Source organism: Nicotiana attenuata, unplaced genomic scaffold, assembly GCF_001879085.1.
Source record: "Nicotiana attenuata strain UT unplaced genomic scaffold, NIATTr2, whole genome shotgun sequence".
NCBI classification, from domain to species: domain Eukaryota; kingdom Viridiplantae; phylum Streptophyta; class Magnoliopsida; order Solanales; family Solanaceae; genus Nicotiana; species Nicotiana attenuata.
Genome location: NW_017670426.1, coordinates 520,499 through 542,676, shown reverse-complemented (window position 1 = coordinate 542,676; position 22,178 = coordinate 520,499). Strand labels below are relative to the sequence as shown.

Sequence of the window (22,178 nt, the reverse complement as noted above, 5' to 3'; positions counted from 1 at the left end):
AAAAAAAAAAAAAAACCAAAAAAAACACCAGAAGCCCTGCATCCAGGAGCATAGAGTGGCCATTGTCAACTATGCTTCTTGGGCGACTCGAAGACCAACCTTATGGTTTGAGGTAGAGGGTCATTACGATTAGGCTAATCCCTCATTTTGTCAGTTGCTACATAGATGTTTCATTAGGCTTAGAGATTTTGTTTGTGAACAATGTATTAGATAACGGTTATCAATCAAGTTAGGATTAATGATGGATGACTGCAATGTCCCTCTAAGTAAAAAGATTTTGATTAGGGTAGTAAATGGAGTAACTTGGCGAAGAATCATGTGATACGGGAATTACCTGTGATGTTCTTCTTCTAATCTTGTTATTGGTTCTAGTTCATAACGTGGTGCATCCTTAACATCCTCAAATAGTTGATACCAAAGAATTTAAATGAAGTTGGTGAACTCGGTTTAGTAGTTCACTTCTTTTTTAGTAGCACTTTTGACGGCAAGGCTAGACAAATGTTTTACGGATGCTTAACAAAACAGAAAAATGCTGAAGAAAGCAGAATTTGAACCTAGGAGATGAACTTAAACATGAGCTGAATTTCAGTGTGCTTATAATCCTCTTTGTAACCCATATGGGTGCTATAATAGGGGGAGATTTGGTGTCTGGAGGCATGAGTATCTATGGAAATGATATCGGTATTATTTTTGTAGAGTAAGACCTTGCGATAAGAACCACCTATTAGAGCAAAGCCAATGTAATTAAAACCCACTCGCATTTAAATTTGTGCTTTGGATCGTTTTTGCAACACTTGGCATGATCTTCACCGTTGTTTCCCCATTGTGTTTTGCAGGGTCAAGAAGAGCAAAATATATTAATCTCAGAGAGGGAAATTTTTGACCTATGTGGACCTCTGCACCTAACTGCTATTGACTGGTGTGTAAGTTCTTTGCCATATTTTTTAGTTATAAAGAGGTTTTGCATATATAAAGGTGATCGAATTATCAGAGATGTAATATAGGAAAAACTTGTAGTTATATATGAAATATTATGAATGTAATCAACTGACGCTAGTGAAACCCATGACAAATAGTGTACTGAATATTAAAGCAGCTATTAAAAATGTCATTACTGTCGAGTTCTTGACTTCTTCCAAAGGAAGATGTTGAAACATCAAGTGTCTTGATTCATACTCAAACTACCTCCATTCTAGATTGATTCTGATCTTTTCCTTTATGGGATGTCATAGAAAATTCCCTGTATAATAATAGATTCTCTCTCCATATTTTACCCTTTTGCAAGATGTTTATCTCCAATATGAATAAATAAGGGCAGATCTGTTTCTCAAAAAGTAAATAAATAAGGGTAGATCTATCTAATCTAACATCAGAATGAGGACATACAACACTTTTTCCCTGTACGCATAGTCAAAGGAGAAAGTTGGTTGGGATGGACGGGGGTGATTTTGCCTTTATGCCCTGCATCTACCAAGTGATAAAAACGCCTCCAAAGTTTTAGATCACTTTGCTTCGATTGTGTAAATCCCCTAGTACACCTTGCACCCTATCAAGGATGAACATGAGTGTAGCAGTCTATGTTGCTCGGACTCTCCGGAAATGTCGCCGGTGCGTATTAGATCCTCCAAAAGTAATACGTGCAACATTTTGGAGAGTTCGTGCAACATAGGTAACAGTTAATCCATGGAAGAGGACTTTGAAATGTACTTTAGTCACACTACTTTTGATACGTTATTCCTCCCACTTGGCAGTCTTCCCCTCTAGAAAAAGGGATGGAAAAACGACATTGCATGCATGAGAAGATTTGGGGGGGGGGGGGGGGGGAGATGGATGCAAGTTCTCTTTGATGATTTGAAGATGTCATGCCTGCAAGCGCCTAATTAGCATGATATTGTGTTAATAGAATGGGTGGTGTACCGGTCTTCTTTCAGCAACAAGTTCCCTTGATCTTTCACCCGATAAACAAAATAGATGCACGTAGGAAAAAAGAATAGAGCAACTGAAATTAGCTTGAGCTCTGCATTCTTTTCTTATCTTTTCCAAATTATGCAGCTTAATGCTATTATTTTGGGCAAGACTACTCAGGACTACTCACTCTCATCCTGCCCGACACTTCTCTTGCTTGGAAGTTTACTGGTAACATTTTTCTGTTACCTAATGCAGGGAAAATGTTGCTCATCGACGATCTGTGGCTGCGAGTTTGGTTCAGGGTGTCTACATCCTAGAGCGAGACCGGCAAGAAAAGCGGCAGGAAGCTCAAGCTTTTGCTCCTCCGTGGTGGAAACATTTCGAATTTCAGTTATATCGCGTGCTTGTTGATGATGTTGATTCCTGCATTTTTGGTGCTATATATAAATTCGCACCGTCAAAATCTTATGCTGGTGATTCCATAGATAAAGCCCCACGGTTTGTTATTGCTTTCCGTGGGACCTTAACCAAAGGTGATGCATTTACACGAGATGTAGAATTGGATGTCCACATAATTAGAAATGGACTTCATCGGACATCTCGCTTTGAAACAGCCATTCAAGCTGTTCGACATGTGGTTGCCACATTCGGAAGCTCAAATATCTGGCTAACCGGTCATTCATTAGGAGCTGCAATGGCAATGCTTGCTGGCAAAACCATGGCAAAGACCGGTGTATTTCTAGATGCATTTTTGTTTAATCCACCATTCTTGGCGGCTCCAATAGAAAGAATTAAACATGAAAAAGTGAAACACGGGATCAGATTTGCAACCAGTGTTATAACAGCTGGACTTGCTTTTGCTGCGAAGACTAAAATTGTGAATACTCGATCTGGAGATACATTCGTTGCATTATCTGCATGGACGCCGTGCCTATATGTGAATCCATCTGATCCTATCTGCGCAGAATACATCGGCTACTTTCAACACAGGGATAGGATGGATACAATGGGAGCAGGAGTTATTGAGAAGGTAGCAACCCAACACTCGATTGGTGGTCTTGTCATGAATTTCATGGGGAAGGAATGTGATGAGCCGCTGCACCTTATTCCATCAGCCAACTTAACAGTTAATTTGAGTCCTTCGACGGTCTTCAAAGAAGCTCATGGAATTCACCAATGGTGGAAACCTGATCTACTTGTTGAGTCCAAGAAACACCAGTTCACATAACAAATGGTTCAAAACAAATACCACTACTGCACTTGACAGATGGTATGTTTGTCTAATTTGTTCCTCTCCTCGGGTATGTTTATATTTTGCGCTTAGCGTAATGGCTCTTGTACTGGTGCGACCGTTGCTTTAGAGATGCATTGTTACCTTCAACTTCTATTTTGTTCATTCATGTTTCTATATTTTAGTGAATCCATCTACCCCTAGTGGGCTTCTTTCACCTTCTTTAGCCGAGGATTTATCGGAAATAGTCTCTCTGCTCTTCCAGGGTAGGGGTAAGGCTGCGTACATCCTACTCTCCTCAGACCCCACTTGTGGGATTACACTGGGTGGTTGTTGTTGTTATATCTACCCCTAATGCATACTATCACATTTCGAAAGAATTTATGTGAGCTAAGTTTTGAGTTTTTTGTTTTTCACCTTCCACACAATCTTGTTTGTTCAAGTGAATTCTCAAGGGATTCCTAATGAGGAATTGACTCGGAGAATTCCTAACACATAGTTTGGAACATATTGCTTATCGTACTCCATTAGTCAATGTGCCAAGAAAAACAGAGTTACTAGTAATGTCAGTCGAAACAAAGTATTTTATGTTTAACCTAAACCTAGGAATTTCTTGAAGATGTATATTTATATTTAATCGTGCCTACTGTAGTAAAAGAATAGTAGATGTAGTGGAAACTTTATATCTAACTTGAACTGAAATAAAATAAATGCCAAAGGGTCAAATATACACCTCTACCGGAGAAAATGTTTAAATATACCATTCGTTATACTTTGGGTTTAAATATACTCCTGAAGCGATACTATTAGTTCAAATATACCTCTATTTGAAAATTTTAGTGGTGGAAAAAAAATTGTAGAGGGGGGAGATAAAATGGGTTAGGGCGTTGAGGTGGCAAGCCATGTGGCATCCATCTCATCAAATATCAGTGCCACGTAGGATTGGATGTTCATGTTGGACAAACTTAACGGGAGGGTATATTTGAACCAATAGTATTACGGCAGGGGTATATTTGGATCCAGAATATAACGAATGTTATATATAAATATTTTCTGATAGTATAAGAATATATTTGACCCTTTTCCGTAAAATAAAAGTAAGACTAGGCCGACGGCTCAAGGCGTGTCTATACAAAGACCAGACTCTATTTTTCGTTCAAATAGGCAATGCACCCTTAGTTTAAATGGTACTCTACATGATTAATTAAGAATGATTTTTTTCGAACTTATATAGACCCTTTTAGAAAAAAGGACTCCAGTAAAACTAACTATGTACTACTTAAACTTGGCATATAAAGAATCATTTTTAGCTAGTGTTTGGCCATGGTTCTCAAATTTGTTTTGAACAATCTGATTTGGGTGAAGTTTGGTTTGAAGATGAAAATGTGTTTGGACATACTTTTGCAAAATATATTTTTCAACTTTATTTTGGAAAAACATATATATAATTCTCAAGTTTTGAGATTTTGGCCTGGAATTTGAGATTTGAGATTTGGCCAAAATATGGGCAAAATTTATGGCAAAACATGAGTTTTGAAAATAAATTCCAAATTTATTTTGACAAAATTCATGGCAAAATGGGGCCTCAGTCTTTTGTTTTTTTGTTGTTTTTAACTGTTTAAGACATGCGCCCTTAAATACAGAGCACATGAAAAGGAAGTTCCTTACAAACTCTAATCCCAAGGAACCTAACCCCACATAGAAAATGAAAGCGTTGCAGAAAGGACTTGACCAATAATGTCACTTTGTTGAGTGATTTTATTTTGTGTCTCACGGATCCATATCTTATACATCTGGGTCCATAAAATTCTGGGACCACAAAGTCGTTACACAAAATAAATGTTTTTCACTTTGTCTGAAGATCGGTCCACTAAAAAACACTGTTGCAATGTCCTTATTTCCTGTGCAAGCGGCTTGTACCCACTACCCAATTTCCACTATTCGGTCACGAGCTTTGTCCCTGTGCCCACTTCCTCATCAAATCACTCTCATCATCTCCCGTCCCCCGGATTCAACAACAACAATAACGATCCATTAAATTTCATTAGTGGGATCTGGGGAGGATATTGTGTACTCAGAACTTATTTCTATCCAGAGGAGTAGAGAGGATGTTTCTGAAAGACCCTCGACCGAATCCATGGGGATTTAGTATTTAAAATTTAATAATCTAATTAAGTCGGACTTGAGTCAAATAAGCCTTCTCATTGAAATATTCTCTGTTCTCAGTATTTGAATTCGAAACCTCCTGACCACTATTTCATCATCTAAACAATACATTTTAGGACAATCTTTTCCCTTGTTTTTGAAAAAGAGTTTAATATGCTTCTTAGTTGCTTACTGTGTTATACATTGCCACTACTTAGAAAAAGTGTTCTCTTTTAGCAATCTTGCCAATCATTTACTTTTAGAAAAGAAAAAGAATTTCCTTCCCAGCGAGTGTTGCTCATAAAACTCAAAACGCTTCATGTTTTCTACTTCTGTTTTGGAAAATTGGCTTCTAGATATGTAACAAGTACTTAGTAGTGCCCATTTGGACATAAATTTGATGGAAGATTTTTCTAAAAATATTTCACTTTTTTTCGAAATCAGCATTTTTTCATAAAATTTTCAATTTTCACTTGAAGATGCATTTTGAAAATTTTCGAAAATTTAAAAAACTGCAAAAAAAATTATTTTTTCAAAATTTTCACTCAAATCACTTACCAAATTTCAAAAACAACCCAAACTGAAATTTATGTCCAAACACAACTCTAAATTTCAAATACCATTTTCACCATTTTTTAGAATTTTACGATTCTTATGTCCAAACGCCTACTTAACCTCTATAGGAGGTTTTTTCTTCTGCTTATAAATCCAATTAAGAAACCAGACGTAAGTCATTGCAAGCTCATACCGCTTCTCTTTATACTACTACAACAATCCATTATAAGAGCAAGTAGATCTTGATTTTTGCTTGTAGATTCTGTAAATTATTTTATTCTGCTTATTTATGATCCCAAAACTTATTTAAATGAAATAACAATTAAAACAAACACTCAAATACTCCATTAAAGAATGCATTTTCTTAGGGTTGACTAGATCAAAGAAGCGAGGACTCACATGTTGCCAAGCAAATAGAAAAATTAGTTTCAACAATAAAACAAATAATATGACACCCATTTAACTAAAACATTTTTTTTTGGCTAAACCACATGAAGCCTCTAATAGGAAATGTTTTACCACAAAATGAGATTTTTTTAGCGCGAATCAGAATTAGTCAGGCCCCAAAAATGTGCACTAAACACAAGTGGAAAACCAAAAAAAAATTATACAACATTTTTTACAGTTCCTCTGGAAATTCATCAGCAAACCACAATAAAGAGAAATTTAAAAGAAAAAAAACTAGAAAAAAAGAAAATTGAACTAAATACAGTACTAAAGAAACTAACAGTGGAAAGCTGTAACAGATCCATCACTTACAGAAATAGCCACTCTACATTCAGCTTTAGCCTCGACATGATGAGTGAAAAAATGGAGCACTCTGACCCGACCCGCCATCTCTATCCTGGACTCCACCTCCAAACTGGGTCCGACCCGAAACCCACTCAACCCATCAGTAACAGTAGGTCCCACACTCTGTGGTATCCCATTCACTGCTAAAGGAAAAGACTTTACAGAAAACGTAGCAGCCATGTACTCAGTCCGACCCGAATTAATCTTTCCAGCAGGTACGAACATAAACCCGACTTGATTACCCGAATAAAGGAGCTGAAGTGAACTGTCGTAGTGAGTAAACACATCATGATTCGGGTTCTCTATAGAAACGTACTGAGAAAACGTGAAGTTAACGGTGCCGTTAGAAGTAGAGAAAGTGGGAAGCTGAATGGAGTTAACGGTGATAACGGGATCTTTTGGTTTGAAAACGGTGAAGTAAACGATGAGAATTACAATGAGGATGAAGATTAAGAAAATGGTGGCGACAATGCATGAAGCTAAGTTTGTACGTCCACTTGGAGGTTTACGAGACTTAACCATTTTCTGAATCTTGAAAATGGCTAAAGTTGAGGATTTTTTTTGGGTGTTTAGAGAAAAAGACAGAGATACTGTTTTTTGGATGCGGTGCCTGAAGACAAGAAAGAAAGAGAGTGAGTGTGTGTGTGTGAGAGAGGGGATTCAAGAAAGTGATAAGAGTGTCTATGGACAGTGTGAAAATGGAGACTTTTTTGCAATTTGGTTTGCGTAATTTAGGTTCTTTTTGTCACTTCTTTTTGCTAAAAGAATTGAGACCCGGGAAAAGAGTTTGGTTGGGGTTGGGGGTTGTTTTTTGTTTTTTGTTTTTTCAGACTTTTTTTTTTTGAAGTGGGATGAGTACATAATTGGACTCCACTAGGACCACTTTTTTTTTTCCCCTTCAAACATTATATACCTAAACAAAGTAGGATGTTAAAAGGCACCCCGCACCAAGCATCTCGTATTTACGCATGACTCGGAGAAGGGCTGCATCCGAAGTGGTGTGATGTAGACAGCCAATCCTAATGCATGCATTAAATTTAGCTTCTATTGCTCGAACCCGTGATTTGTAAGTTCACGGCTTCCCTTCCAAAGTAGGATGGAAGTAGTGCAACTAAAATATTACTATAGAGAAATGCTTTAGTCAACTAAACAGTAAAACATTATGCATGCTTGTTTTGTACCGAGGGTCTGTCTGAAACAGTTTCTTTACTTGCATAAGATAGGGGTAAACCTATGTACACACTACTCCCACTTATAAAATTATATTATATTTGTTGTTGTTGTTGTTGTAATTGCTTTAGTGATAGGTTTTCTCTACATTTAACCATTAGAGGAGGTTCAATTCATCAATTGGACGGAAAGCAAGGAAAGGAAATCTTAGTATGCACCAGAAGAAGACTATCGATGCTAAAATTACTAGTACTAGGTTTTAAGCTTAAGCAGCAAAAAAAAAAGGTCAAGAATAAAGGTTATACCAAAGTTTTCGTCATTTCATTAGACCAATACTTGCTATTTGCTAGTTCTTTTCTATGTTGATTGCGAAGCATGTTTGGAGATTGAGGCATAGTTTTATTGTAATGCATGATTTGAAAAAGTAAACTTAAAAACGATACTCTTGTTTGACTCAAAAGTTGTTGAATACTTTTTAAGCAAATCAATCAGTATATATGAAGGGGTAAATCATAGTCAATCATAATTAATACCGGATCGAAAGACAAATTATAAAATAGAAGATTAAACAGGGATAATATTGGGGAGCTTTTATTGATCATCGAAATTTGTCCCGCCTCCCCTTGAGAAGGTTCAGGAAATTACAATCGAGTTGTCTCCTTCATGAATTGTCGAAGGTGAAAGATCTCTTTCCCTTTTTCCCTGAGCTCCGTGCGCTTTTCATGGAGTTTTCATCTCCCTTGATGTTCTTGTACTGATGGATGATGAAGAAAGATGGAGAAGCCCCCCTTCTTTGGCTCTCCTGCCCTCTATTTATATTCGAAGATTTCTCGTGCTCATCGCACCTTACCTTGGCCGGGTCGGGGAGGGGGTGATCTCTTCTCATAGAGGGGCCCCGACCTCGACGCTTATCTTGTAATTAGCAATGATCAGATGGGGTCGAGTTCGTTAGCTACCACCGCAGGGTAGTTGGGACGGGGTCATCACCGCCGTGGTCGTGTAGTAAGATTCTAACCAATACAACTCTCTCTTTGTTTGAAATTAGATAATATAATTTGATTTGGCGTAAAGTTAGGAAAAAAAAAGGACTTTTGGAATATGTGGTCTTAAAAGCTTAAGGAGTCAAATACTCAGATGGTCACTCAACTTTTCGAAATTATCTACCAAAGTCATGTTTCTTTCGTTTGTAACAATAAAGTCACTTAACTACGCCTATAGCACTCAGAAGGTCACCCAACTAGATTTATCAAACTTTTGATCGGCAAATATCTATTTTACCCTCTAAATTATCAACTTATCTTCTGTTTTTAATACTTTTTTAATATTATGATTTTTTTCCTCTTTTTAACCAACATTATTGACTTACCTATAGAACAAAAATATATTTATTTAAAATAATAAAAAATATTTTTCTAGCATAAATAATAATATAATTGAGCATAATATTCAAAAATATGTAATGTATATTACAAAAATACCTTTATTTTAAATAATTATTTTCTATAGTACGTGCATGGAATATATATTTTATAACTTTCTTTTCTTTCATTCTCAATCGTGTAAATAATTTTTGAGTTTTTTTGTTAATATTAAAATTATTATTATGAACAAATTGTTCTAATTAACTTTCTATTATGCTCAATATTTTCATTATTCCAACATTGTATATGCTTAAATACTATTTTAAGTTTTTAATTTATAAATAAAATTTATTTATTCTAAGGTAAGTTCATGATATAACTTAACAGAGAAATTTATTACATTAAAAAAGCTAAAAAAAAAATAAAAGGAGATAAAAGTTGATAATTTAGAGGGCAAAATAGGTATTTGGCGTTCAAATATTTGAGAAATGTTGTTGAGTAACCTTCTAAGTGTTATTGTCATAGTTAACTGATTTTGTTGTTACAAACGAAAGAAAGATGACTTTGGTAGATAATTTCGGATAGTTGAGTGACTATCTGAGTAATTGAGTAAAAGCTTTGTGGGACCATGAAATTTTTTTTGGCTATAAAAACTTCTCATTAAGAGTAAAGTAGATAAAATGAAAAGCTTAAAGTTAAATTATTTCCTAATATATAAATGTATCATTCTTTTTGGAATAGACTTATAAGAAAAGTGTGTCATTTAAATTGAAACATAGAGAATACTACATATCAACAACAGTAAAAGTAACAAAAAAACCATTAATTTATAATTTTGAGGGGGGGGGGGGTGTGGTTAGGGGTAGGGTGAAAGCAAAAGGATTAGGTAACACTAGCTTGTAATTGGAAACCCCAGGGTAAACTAGGCGATGCCATTGCAGTAAAGGCAAATATCTTTAAAATGTTTATCTATCCAAATTAATGAAACAGAAAACTTTGCTTTAACATTGTTAGTTATACTCATAGAAAATGTTGATTATTCATAGTAAGTAGCAAAGTCTAATATGATAAGATGGAAAATAGAGTATGATATCATCAAGTTTAGTATTTATAACAAACATGTAACTATTTATAGCAAAAAAAAAAAAAAAAAAAAACAGCCCAGTGCACTAAGCTCCCGCTATGTGCGGAGTCCGGAAAAATACTGGACCACAAGGGTCTAGTGTATGCAGTCTTACCCTGCATTTCTACGAGACGCAGTTAAGAGAAATTTATACAAAGCTAATTAATTTATTTCTCCTGCAAGATGGAGTATTCATTCATGAAAAACTGCTGCTGCTGTTTTATGAAGATTTCAAGAAAACCACATCCTGATTTAGATATTTTATTAGTATTCATGTACTCTATGGTTGATATTTGAAAGGCCGCGACAGCAGCCAATGTGATCAGCTTTTGTTGAAGGGGAGCCTTGGAGCAACAGTAAGGTTAGTCTCTGCGTGACCTATAGGTCACGGGTTCGAGCCGTAAAATCAGTCATGATGCTTGCATCAGGGTAGGTTGCCTACATTACATCCCTTTGGGGTACGTCCCTTCCCCAGACCCTGCGTAAACGCGGGATCCTTCGTGCACTCGGCTTCCCTTTTTATCTATCCCACAGAGAATATAAGGAATTGCAGCACAGAAAACTAAGTAAACCATAATCCAGACACCAATTCTATTGTATCACTATGTTTTTAATCGTTTACTGGCTTTCTTTGAACCTTTAGTAATACATAAAATTTCAAAACAGGTAAGGAATTTGTGTTACAAAGTTGCCTTATTCAAATAAGTCAGTATCACTTTACTCGTCGAGAAAGGATACAAAGACAACTGTTTATAGTAACAGTTTATTTTTATTTATTATTTATTGCATATTGCAACTTCTAATCCATATTTGAAAAACCATCAAATTGGTAATGTGCAGAAGTTGAGGGAAAAGGTTTCTGACCATAGACGACAAAGTCAGTCATCCACCTTTACTATCTCTTCATTCAGTCCATTTTTATATATATGGACTGAATGCTATATACATACAACAGATACATATACTTACAATCCGTGGAAAGATTTATATTTTGAGCTTCTCAAGCTTGATATCCATGAGCTTGGAGACAGTTTGGAGAAATGCAGCTTCAGTCATGCCGGGAAGCATAGAATCTTGAGCATCACGAACAATTTCCTCGATAACAGATTCCTTGTTCAAGGTTTCCCTGCACATTATGCTTCCTATGTCAAAGGGTGTAAGTCCTCTCTCTACCCCTTTCTTCAGAAGCATGGTTGAGATACGAAGAGTACGAGCACATTCAGCAGACAAATCCAATCCGTAAAACTTAAGGAGAACAATGTCTTGTTCAGCATCCAGGGATTTGATGTACTCAATAGTTTCTGGAGAGTAAGGCTGACGCGCTTGTGGCCAGTAGAGCCAATCAAAGGTGCAATCCTCGAACTGCAAAACACAGATTTGTGAGTGGAAAATTCTGAATTGTAAGAGAAGAAAACTTCAGTTATTAGAATAACTCGTTGAAAGCAAGTAGAACTTCCATTAGTATAAATGCTATCAAACCGATAGAGGGACATGATGAATCATGAGTGTGACACAGATATCGCGATATCAGTATATCACAGATCATAAGATACCAAAATGAGAGTGCAACTTAATGCGTCAAAAAGTAACATCAAATGTTAATATCAAAGACTTCTATGTATTTGGAGGAGGGACCGAGACCTAAAGGTAGGAGAGGCGATGTCCAGTTAAACCATCCCTATTCCTAGTACATTATATTGAGCAATTATTAAGCTCATCAACAGGGTAAGCATACTTTTCTTAATATCCTGATTAATTACAAGTAATGCGTAGGCAGGCTGAGAACATATTCTTTGGTATCAAAGCTAAACCCCAAATTACTTCCAGACCAGAACAATCAATTACACATGACCAAAATATTAGAAGTATTCACAAGGCAAGAAAAACATCGGGAAAAGAAACAGAAATGAAGTTTATGCATTTGTTCACTTATGAGTTCTAAGCACTTCCACGCCTTAATAACCAAGTTTATGAAAATGAAAATTTACTAACAAGAAAGCAATCATAAGCTCGAAAGCATTGCTTAACATCTAATTTGTCAAACAACATTTATAAAAAAAGGGCTGGACCACAAGGGTCTATCGTACGCAGCCTTACCCTACATTTCTGCAAGAGGCTGTTTCCACGGCTCGAACCCGTGACCTCCTGGTCACATGGCAGCAACTTTACCAGTTACGCCAAGGCTCCCCTTCACAAACAACATTTATAAGGACGAACAAAATCATCACTTACATGTTCAGGCAAGCAGTAGCCATGGTCAATTGGAGTAAGCACGATTCGCCCTTTTTCCCTTTCTCTGCTCACAAGAATATTCCCAGCATGCCTATCTGCATTTGCTGTTCTTATATCAAAGACAGTAATCTTATGAACTTCCTCCACAGGAAATTCCCCAGGACCCCTATCCTCACAATTTCCTTCATTCTTCATAAACAACTGCAGTGAACCAAACTTAATGTACTCTGACGACCACTCAAATCCATTAGGATGATGAAATCCATTGTGCAAACACTGAACCATAGCAGTAGGAGGCACACCAGAAAATCCAATCTCACCATTGGATAATGATCGGTGTCCCCTCTTCCTCGGATGATCCAGTAGAAAAGCTGCAACTTCCCTAAATGCACCTTCTCCTACTCGGGTTCCCCTTTTCAACCCTTCACCATTAGTTGATAAAGGTAGCCCTTGAGGATTATTCACAGCCAACGGCTCCTCATCTACGGGCTTAAAAATTGCAACATACTTGTTGCCAGATCCATCTTGCATAAAATAGGTTCCTCCACTCCCTTCAGATGATCTGATCGGTCTATTTCCTTTCGTCAACCCATCACATGCAGAGCTGATCATGTCCCAAATATTGGATGGCAGTTCTATATTTGGATTAACAACAACAGGTTCCAAGAATTGAACGTCCCTCTCGACATGCTTAGCCCCAACCTTTGCAAATTTCTGAACTAACAAGTGAATCACAGCATCAGCAGTAACATCATCAATGAGCTTCTTATCCTCAAGCTTCTCACCATTACAGAAAAGCTCATGAACCTTAAGTTCCTCACCAAAATCTTTGCCTTTCTTCAATATGGTACGCTTTAGGTACCCGATGTCTTGATGCCTATCAACAGGAAATTCAAATTCCTTCCCACAAGTAGTCCTAACAGTGATAACAAGAAGATCAGATATCTTCAGGACCAAATGCAAAACATTCCCATTACTAACTCCATAGTCCTTAACCAAAGATTCATTTCTTGCTAGCTCTCGACCTCCAAAAACTAGCTTCTGCATCTTAACCACAAAACCTTTACATGTTTGGATCTTAAGTTTCACTTCACCAATCGAATCAGATTCCAACACGCGCATTGGAATCACAGAACCAGCCACAGTGATGTATATTACAATCGATTCATTCGTACAAAGAGCCAAAGGGCCATAGATATGTCTCGTAGACCGGACAGACTCGTCTTGAACCGGACTCAAAGCCACATCCACAGCAGACATTGTGATGATTATACAACAAAGGCTTTACAAAACTAGCCCCTTTTCTCCTTGATGACTATGCAATTGTTCAAAATCCTAAACAAAGCATCAACAATGTCCAAAATGCAAGAAATTTGAACCCCTTTTACCAAAAGACTCAACCTTTAACTTAGGATACACCAAAAAGAGATAAAATCAAAAACTAATAAAGACTCAAACTTTCTTATTATCTTTCAGAAACACAAACAGAGCATTACCTAAACAGTGAAATAGGAAATGCCCAATTTGAAATTGATCCAAATTACCTTAGAAATACTAAGCTAGAAGATCAAGAAGCTGAACAAATCTTCAAAGGTTCAATCTTTTTTTGGAAATTTTTTCAAGAATGTGAGAAGTGAGAATAATGGGGCGCACTGGGGCTATTTTTTTTCAACAATAGAGTGGATTCTTTACCAGTAGAAAGAATCAAAAAGCAAAATGGTCAATGAAGAAAAGCTTATATAATTACTTACATGGCATGGAAGGATATATTGTTTTTTTGAATATAATTATTATTATCCTCCCTGCATTTCCCGGAATTGGATATCGGAAAATTCAAAGTTGTATCCGGTTTATTCGCCGGCTTTTTGAAGTTTTCCGGTAGAAATGTCGATGAGGGAGAAAGAGAAGGTGAAGAGTGGAATGAGCGGAATTATAGCCGTTGCTTTAGGAATTTGCTTTTGACTATACGAGCATTTAGAAGCATAGCTTTATTTCAATTTATAACTTTATTCAACGTTTAGCTTTATTTCAACATATAACAATTATTTCAATATTTATTCATGTGTCAGTGTCACTCAAACTTTGGCTAAAAAATAAGATTCCAAGGAATAATTTTTCAATAAAATTATGTATGAATGAACTAAGAAGATTTTTTTTTCAATCATTTTCTTAATTAAAAATCTGGAAATCTTTTTTTTTTTTTTTAAGTTGTAAAATGAACCCAAATAAAGCATTATGGACATAAAAATTGATATAACTGCCACAATTAGTTAGAATTGAGATTAGTTGATTTATTAATTGAGATAAAAATAATTAATTTATTATGACGGTGGTGTTCGTGTCATTTGCTAGCATCTTGAATTTGCTATCTCCTACCAACGTAAGTATTGAGTAATTTTATCCATCAATCCTTAAGCAAAATAAAAAAAATTACCTACGTATTTTTGGTTTTTGTTGTGATTTGAATCGAGATATTATGATTTTTCACCTACTTTATTGAGCACGTTCGTGTAATTTAATTGGGGTGAATTGTTGTTATTTACCTTCTCTTTACGGCTATTAAGTCATATTATTATAAAGACTGTCATAAAGTTGGTTTTAAAATAATCTCGTACAAAAAATAAATTAAATTATTATTTTATGAAATTAAATACTCTCTCCGTTTCAAATTAGATGAGTTACTTTCCTTTTTAGTCAGTTCCAAAATAAATGACACATTTCTAAATTTGGAAATAATTCAACTTTAAACTTTTCATTTTACTCATTTTACCCTTAAGGAGAAAGTTCTGATTGTTGAGTCACGAGCCGGTGTTAACGAGAGACTAGAAGTTTGGAGACAGACTCTTGAGTCTAAAGGTTTCAAGCTAAACAGAACGAAGACTGAATACTTGGAGTGTAAGTTCAGCACTGAGCCGGGGAAAGTGGGCATGGATGTGAGGCTTGAATCACAGGTTATCCCAAGTAGAGGCAGCTTCAAGTACCTTGGTTCGGTTATCCACGGGGAGGGGAGATCGATGAGAATGTAGCACACCGTATTGGGGTAGGATGGATGAAGTGAAGGTTAGCATCCGGAGTTTTGTGTGACAAGAGAGTGTCAACGATACTCAAAGGTAAGTTCTATAAAGCGGTGGTTAGATCGGCCATGATGTATGGGGCTGAGTGTTGGCCTGTTAAGAACTCACATATCCAAAAGATGAAAGTAGCAGAAATGAGGATGTTGAGGTGGATGTGCGGACATACTAGGATGGACAAGATTAGAAATGATGATATTCGGGAGAAGGTGCATGTGGCTCCCATCGATGACAAGATACGGGAAGCGGGGCTCAGATGGTTCGGACATGTACAGAGGAGAAGCCCAGATGCTCCAGTAAGGAGGTGTGAGCGACTGGTTGTGGAGGACACGAGAAGAGGTAGAGGGCGACCTAAGAAGTATTGGGGAGAAGTGATCAGGCAGGATATGGCGAGGCTTCAGATTCCCGAGGATATGACACTTGATAGGAAGTTATAGAGGTCGAGTATTACGGTTGTAGGCTAGGAGGTAGCTGAGTCTTGCGTTACCGTGTACTGTTGTGAGCCTAGTCTGATAGGGTTTTTGTCTGAAATAGTTAGGGGCATTGTCGTGTCTTACTATTTTCACTTTTCGGTGCAAGACCTATTTACTAGCCATCATTTTTTGTTTTGCATTTTTGCTTCTGCATTTTATGTTCCTATTTTTCATATGATCTCTGTAGTGAAACTAATATTCTCTCTTTTTTGTTTTTCTTATTATCTTGAGCCGCGGGTCTTCCGAAAACGGCCTCTCTACTCCTTCGGGGTAAGGGTAAGGTCTGCGTACATACTACGCTCCCCAGACCTCACTTGTGGGATTTTACTGGGTTGTTGTTGTTGTTGTACCCTTAAGGAGAAACTTTTATAACCGCACAAATGTCATGACCCACAAAGTTTTTACCCCTTACTCTTTTAAGACCACAAATTTTGGAGGTCTTTTTTTTTTCTTAAACTTCGTGCCCAGCCAAACTAACTCATCTAAATTGAAACTGAGGGAGTACTGTATATTGTAATCTATCGAGTACTATATATTGTAATCTATCTTCTGTATCTTTAGGCTACAATTGATAAGTCCTTCTCTAGGAAAATTGTTTCACTTCTTTGACAAAATAAAAATTACAGTCATTCCTTATAGTTATATACTCATCGTTTGTGCAAAATCAAAATTTAACATATTTCTGGAAACATTTATAATAGAAGCATGTTAATTGAACTTTTTATTTTTAATTCAGTGTATTGTGCACAAAATAAAATAGAAAAAAAAAAAAAAAAAGTAGCAAATATTGGAGTGACATAGTAAACAACGTGGCACCAGGAATGGGTTCCAAATTAGCATTACATATCCAGAAAATCTCTCTCGAAAATTAACAATTACTGCTAATTCATGTCTACGAGAAGAAATGCTCCCCTGATTTTTTTTCCTTTTATTTTACTTTACTTATTTATTTATTTTGCTCTTCTTTCAATAGCTGCGACAAAAGTAAAAAGTGTAGTCCGTGCACACAGGGGGCGAAACTACTTTTTGCTAAAGGTTGATCACCCTTTGTCGGAATATTACAAAAAATTATAGTGTGTATATAAGTAAATTATTGATTTTAAATGCATAAAACATATATAGAATACCCCTTGATTTTTTTAACTTCTTTCAAGTCTGAACCCTTGAAATAAATTTCTGGTTTCGCAACTGCCAGTGCACGAATCATTCCGCATTTATACTTGGTTCGGGGAAGGCCGTACCCCAAGGGATGTGATACAAGCAACTTACCCTAATTTTAGCATCAGTGACTGATCTACGGCTCGAACCTGTGACATATAAGTAGGGGTGTCAATGGTTCGGTTCGGACGATTATTTTATAAAATTTGTACCATACCAATTTCTCGGTTATTCTATTATGTATAACCAAAATTAGACTTTTCGAAACCGTCCCAATCATGTCGGTTTCAATTCGGTATCGGTACGGTTCGGTTAATTTTCGGTATTTTTTTAAAATATCATGTGTAAAACTCACTAGTAGAAGTAGAATGCAATAACATATGTTCTTTTACAGGACTTACCAAAACTTTCTAGACATTTTTACTGTTTAAAGGGTAATGAATTAAAAAAACATGAAAGATGGCTAGAGTATAGATCCATCAACTATTCGACAACAACGTAAAAGAAACCAAGTAAAAGCAAAGAAAATATAAATCACACGAGTAGAAAGATATTAACCAAGCCGGGACTCAAGAATAAAGTTTATATTAAATATGCAAAAAGATAAATCTAAATTGTATGAAAGGAAACATATTCAATTCATTGTAGTTTTCTACTCATAATCGCTAGAACACTTTGTGTCTTGCTAATAAAGATACTTGAAATAACTTAGTTAAGTATAAGTGGCATGATAGATTTTAGGAATTAGTATTTTGAGTTTAATTACTTGTTGGCTTGTAACAATTTTCATAATTCCAAGACCCAATGAAAAATTTAATGTTTATTCGTTTTAGACTTGCTATATAAATATATTTTTTACAATATTTTTTACATATAAAATTTATTCAGTACGGTTAGGTATTTTTTCGGTTTATTTTTATAAAATAAAAAACTTACCCTAATTATCGGTACGGTTACAGATTTATATAAAAACATACGGTTTCTTTAAAAGAAACCTAAAAATCGGTTCGGTGCGGTTAGTCGGTTTTCAAATATCCATTGACACCCCTACATATAAGCCACAGAGACACAATCTTATGTTGTTCCAAGGCTGCCCTTCAAGCTACAACAAAAGTAAAAACAGGGTAATTTGTGAAAGAATTTTTTATTTTCTTTTTAAAGGAGATATACTATATAAAGTTGGGGCTATATTAATTACCTATAACCAATTTACATCATTTTCTTTTAATATTGAATTCTTGCAACTCTAAGCTACAAGAAGCCATAACTAGAAGTAGAAATATCTTTAATTTAAAGGTTCAACCAAAGAATAAATTGATTAGATCTGAAGTACAATCAAAATGTACAATAATGTTAATAAAGTACTTTTAATGTATTTATCAGATATCCAACAAGGAAAAGAATAGTACTACTCGTATAATTAAAGTTCTGAATTATGGTTTAATTTATGTTTAACTTAATGATGTATCCACGGTCTTTTGTCTCCTTTCTTTAGCAAACATTGAATCAGTGTGTTGAAATTGCAAGCTACAAGAAAATTTCTTTGTATAATATTATAATATTATAACAATACAAAATAAAAGAGGACAAGTGGAGATGTTCACTGAACCTTGCATCTTATTAATTAAGTAACTCAAAATTTTTGATTATTGTCCTCAAATATAATAACAAAGATATAAAGTAGAAATCTCACTTTAAAAGATCGCCTAATAAATGGAACAAATTGAGGTGCGTATCCATGTTATAGGACTAAATAATAATGCATTCTCTTTTTCCCATTTAATTTTCAAGTAAAAAAAAAAGAGTGTATGCTGGAGCAATTGGTGAATTTAAACGTATTTTCTATTTTCGAATTTTTATTCTAATAAATCAGTTGCTGGTAACTAGAAGGGGAGCTTTGGCGTAACTGGTAAAGTTGTTGCCATGACCAGGAGGTCATGGGTTCAAGCCGTGGAAACAGTCTCTTGCAGAAATGCAGGATAAGGTTGCGTACAAATAGACCCTTGTGGTCCGGGTTTTTCCCAGACCCTGCACGTAACGAAAGCTTAATGTATCGCGTAGAAAAATAAAGATATTATCTTCGCAAGCTTACAACAGATTCAAAAGATATGACCGCCGAAGGCTCCTACACTTAACAACGGTCCTTTTCTCTTGGCATATTTTGAAGCAATATAAAAGGATAGGTGCTTTTGTAATTAATTACATGTAGGGGTGATAAACAGACAGGTCATATTCAGTGGCGGAGCCAGGATTTATATTGAGGGGAGTTAAAATATAAAGAGATAAACTCACCAGAAGTCAAGGGGTGTCATTATATAATATACACACATATTTTAAAAAAAAAGTTACCGAGCTAAACAGTATAATTTTCCGACACCCCTTGAGTGCACATGCCTCCGGCACTGGTCATATCTGATTAGGATATAGGCGGGTCGAAAAGGGTTAATACAAAAGACGTATAACATACCCGACCTGACCTGTATTTAATATTGACAGAAAATGAGTTAATTGGCGGATAATATGGATATATACATATTATCCATGACTTCTTGAATATGATCACTTTTGGGAGAATTTCAGTTTCCCAAACTTGAGGAACCCCCGATTAGAGTCTTTACAAATGTAAAAGTTAAATCTATTGTTTATCCGTTGCTTATCCATTTTTAAGCGTATAATATAAATATGATCCATATTTAACCCATTTTTAAAAAGTTGATTATCGAACCAATTGTTTAGTGGATAATATAGATGGACAACTATTTTTTATTCATTTTGCGATCACTACTTACATGTAAGGATAGGTCCTGTTTACACTAAATTAATAAATACATAATCATCTTTATTCTTATAGTTATCACTGAGTCTTAATTAAATAATATATAATTTTTCTTAATTAATCACTTAAACATGATAAATTAGTATGATTAGGCGTAAACAAGAAAAATAGAAGCCCATATGCTTTCTCTTGGCATATTTTGAAGCTTTAAAAAAATGACAAGCGCGCGCACTTGTCGGTTCACTGCCCATAGACCGTTGAGGGTGGCTTTAAGTCAGACATTGTCTCTCTTTCTCAGCTTTATAATTTATCTTTTTATATTTATGCTCTTTTTCTTTTGTTTTTGTATGTTCAAATGTGTGACTAGTTTCAAGCTGAAGAAAGCAGCAATTTTTTTTAAAATTTCGCTTGTTTTTCTTGGTTGGTTTATTAGACGTCAACGATTTGGATGAGTCAAGATGAATTGAATTCATAAATAAGTCAAAGTTCAACTATCATAGATCCATATAGATTGGATAGATTTGATTTAAATAACGGGCGAAAACTCAACCCGTCAAAATCTAAATCAACTTTTTATTTACGTATTCCTTTTTAATAATTTGTTAAATTACCAAACTAAAATGTTTTCTCTTATTCTTTGATTATATCATCCAATAAATACATATATATCTTTTCGCAAATATGATTATCATTACACTATAGTTAACTAATATATATTCTCAAATTAATTTATCACTTAACTATGATAATTAATATGGTATAGTATAAACTCTGGACGCTAATTAATTTTTACCATGCAAAGACTAATATAGTTCAAAGATTCAAGATGTTATTGTTTAATCAAAAATTAGATTTTTAGTCAAAGCTAGAATTTAGAAGAATACAGGTTGCTGATAATCAGAAAAATATGTAAAGAAAGAAATCTTCGAATAATATGATCAGAAAAGCAAGCAAATCAAGATATATTTCAGTAGTGTTTCATGTCTACAACTGTTTGTTCCTTCCCCTTTTATAGCTATTTCGAGGATATGAACCTTACCTTTGTCATAATAAGGTTATTATGAGCAATTAGTGACTTTAAATGCTACGTTACACAATCATATACATTAAATACATATTCTCTAACGTTTTTAGTATTTAATACTTATTAAATGCTGTATCGGGACTCTTATTTGCTGTCAGATTCATTCCTTTGGTTCTTCATGATCTTTGAGCTTTAAATGTCTTAAATAGATACGAGTGTTGAATTGTTTGTACGACTGCTCATGCCTCTTCTATTTTCCTTGCTCGTATCTGTTGTTGCTCGTACCTCTTAATTAACCTTAACTCTTTGACTGTTTGACCAGTCTATGTGTCATGCCACGTCATCTCCAATATGCAAACTAAATTTTTCCCAATACAGATAGTCCCCCCACTTTCCATTTATTCGTCAGATGAATATTTGGGAAGTGAATTTCATTAAAGGAGAATTTTTGACACCTTTAATGCTATGATAAGATCGACGCTTCAATGGTCACTTCTATTTAATGCTTTTCACACGTGTCAACTCCTTATCAATTCTGCAGTTTGTACCCCTTCTCAAGGCCCTTTTTTTACAGCTCCACTATTCACGGAGTACCAATTACCATTATTATGACCCTTCCATTACCGCATTTTTGCTTTTGACGGTTGCCCATCAGTATAAATAATTTTACCTTTTACTTTTTACCACATAATAGTTTTTCGATCATTTGAATTGTGCAAATCTCTGTTCACTTCTTCTTCTTCCTCATCATGTCTTCTTCGAACCCAACCCTAGGAGAGTTCCTATTTTAGACAACTTTCCCAATGCCCCTGTTAGACATAGAAGGGGTGGTAGACTTTGTAGCTTAGGATCCTCTCGTGGTAGTGGTTATGCCATGCCTTCTCCTAGCCCTGGTCCTTCTTCTAGAACTAGAGGTTCTTTTACCCAAAAATCATCTTCTAAGGGCAAGGAACCCTCTGAACCATTACATGAGCCTTTGGTAGAAGAGATAGTCCCTAACGATTTATCTTTTCATCATGATAGACAACCACTTCAAAGCCAAGTTTCCGGTCTGGATCGTGCCGACGCTTACCCCACTTTGATTACAGAGGTTTTAGCTCCCATAGTTCGCAAAGACTGCCACTGGAATGACGATTTTCCCATTGTAATCCCTAATCCA

General features: G+C 35.5%; 3 protein-coding genes across 3 annotated transcripts in view; 1 reads left to right on the top strand and 2 right to left on the bottom strand.

The window, feature by feature from the left end:
• LOC109239256 (GDSL esterase/lipase At4g10955-like) overlaps positions 1 to 3,356 on the top strand; it is a 3,979-nt gene extending 623 nt beyond the window's left edge. The window contains exons 2-3 of the mRNA XM_019405802.1: positions 837 to 919; positions 2,164 to 3,356. Coding sequence (XP_019261347.1) covers positions 837 to 919; positions 2,164 to 3,136 — 1,056 coding nt within the window. The 3' untranslated portion in view covers positions 3,137 to 3,356. The remainder of the gene's footprint in view (positions 1 to 836; positions 920 to 2,163) is intronic.
• A 2,996-nt stretch (positions 3,357 to 6,352) lies between these two features.
• LOC109239249 lies at positions 6,353 to 7,455 on the bottom strand. Its single transcript, XM_019405791.1, has one exon. The coding sequence runs from the start codon at positions 7,151 to 7,153 to the stop codon at positions 6,563 to 6,565; it is 591 nt and encodes a 196-aa protein (XP_019261336.1). The 5' UTR covers positions 7,154 to 7,455; the 3' UTR covers positions 6,353 to 6,562.
• Positions 7,456 to 11,014: 3,559 nt separating this feature from the next.
• Positions 11,015 to 14,497, bottom strand: LOC109239255 (phosphatidylinositol 4-kinase gamma 4-like). The gene is made up of 2 exons (XM_019405801.1): positions 12,518 to 14,497; positions 11,015 to 11,647 (listed from the first exon to the last, which is right to left on the bottom strand). The coding sequence occupies exons 1-2, from the start codon at positions 13,775 to 13,777 to the stop codon at positions 11,270 to 11,272; spliced, it is 1,638 nt and encodes a 545-aa protein (XP_019261346.1). The 5' UTR covers positions 13,778 to 14,497; the 3' UTR covers positions 11,015 to 11,269.
• Positions 14,498 to 22,178: the final 7,681 nt, after the last annotated feature.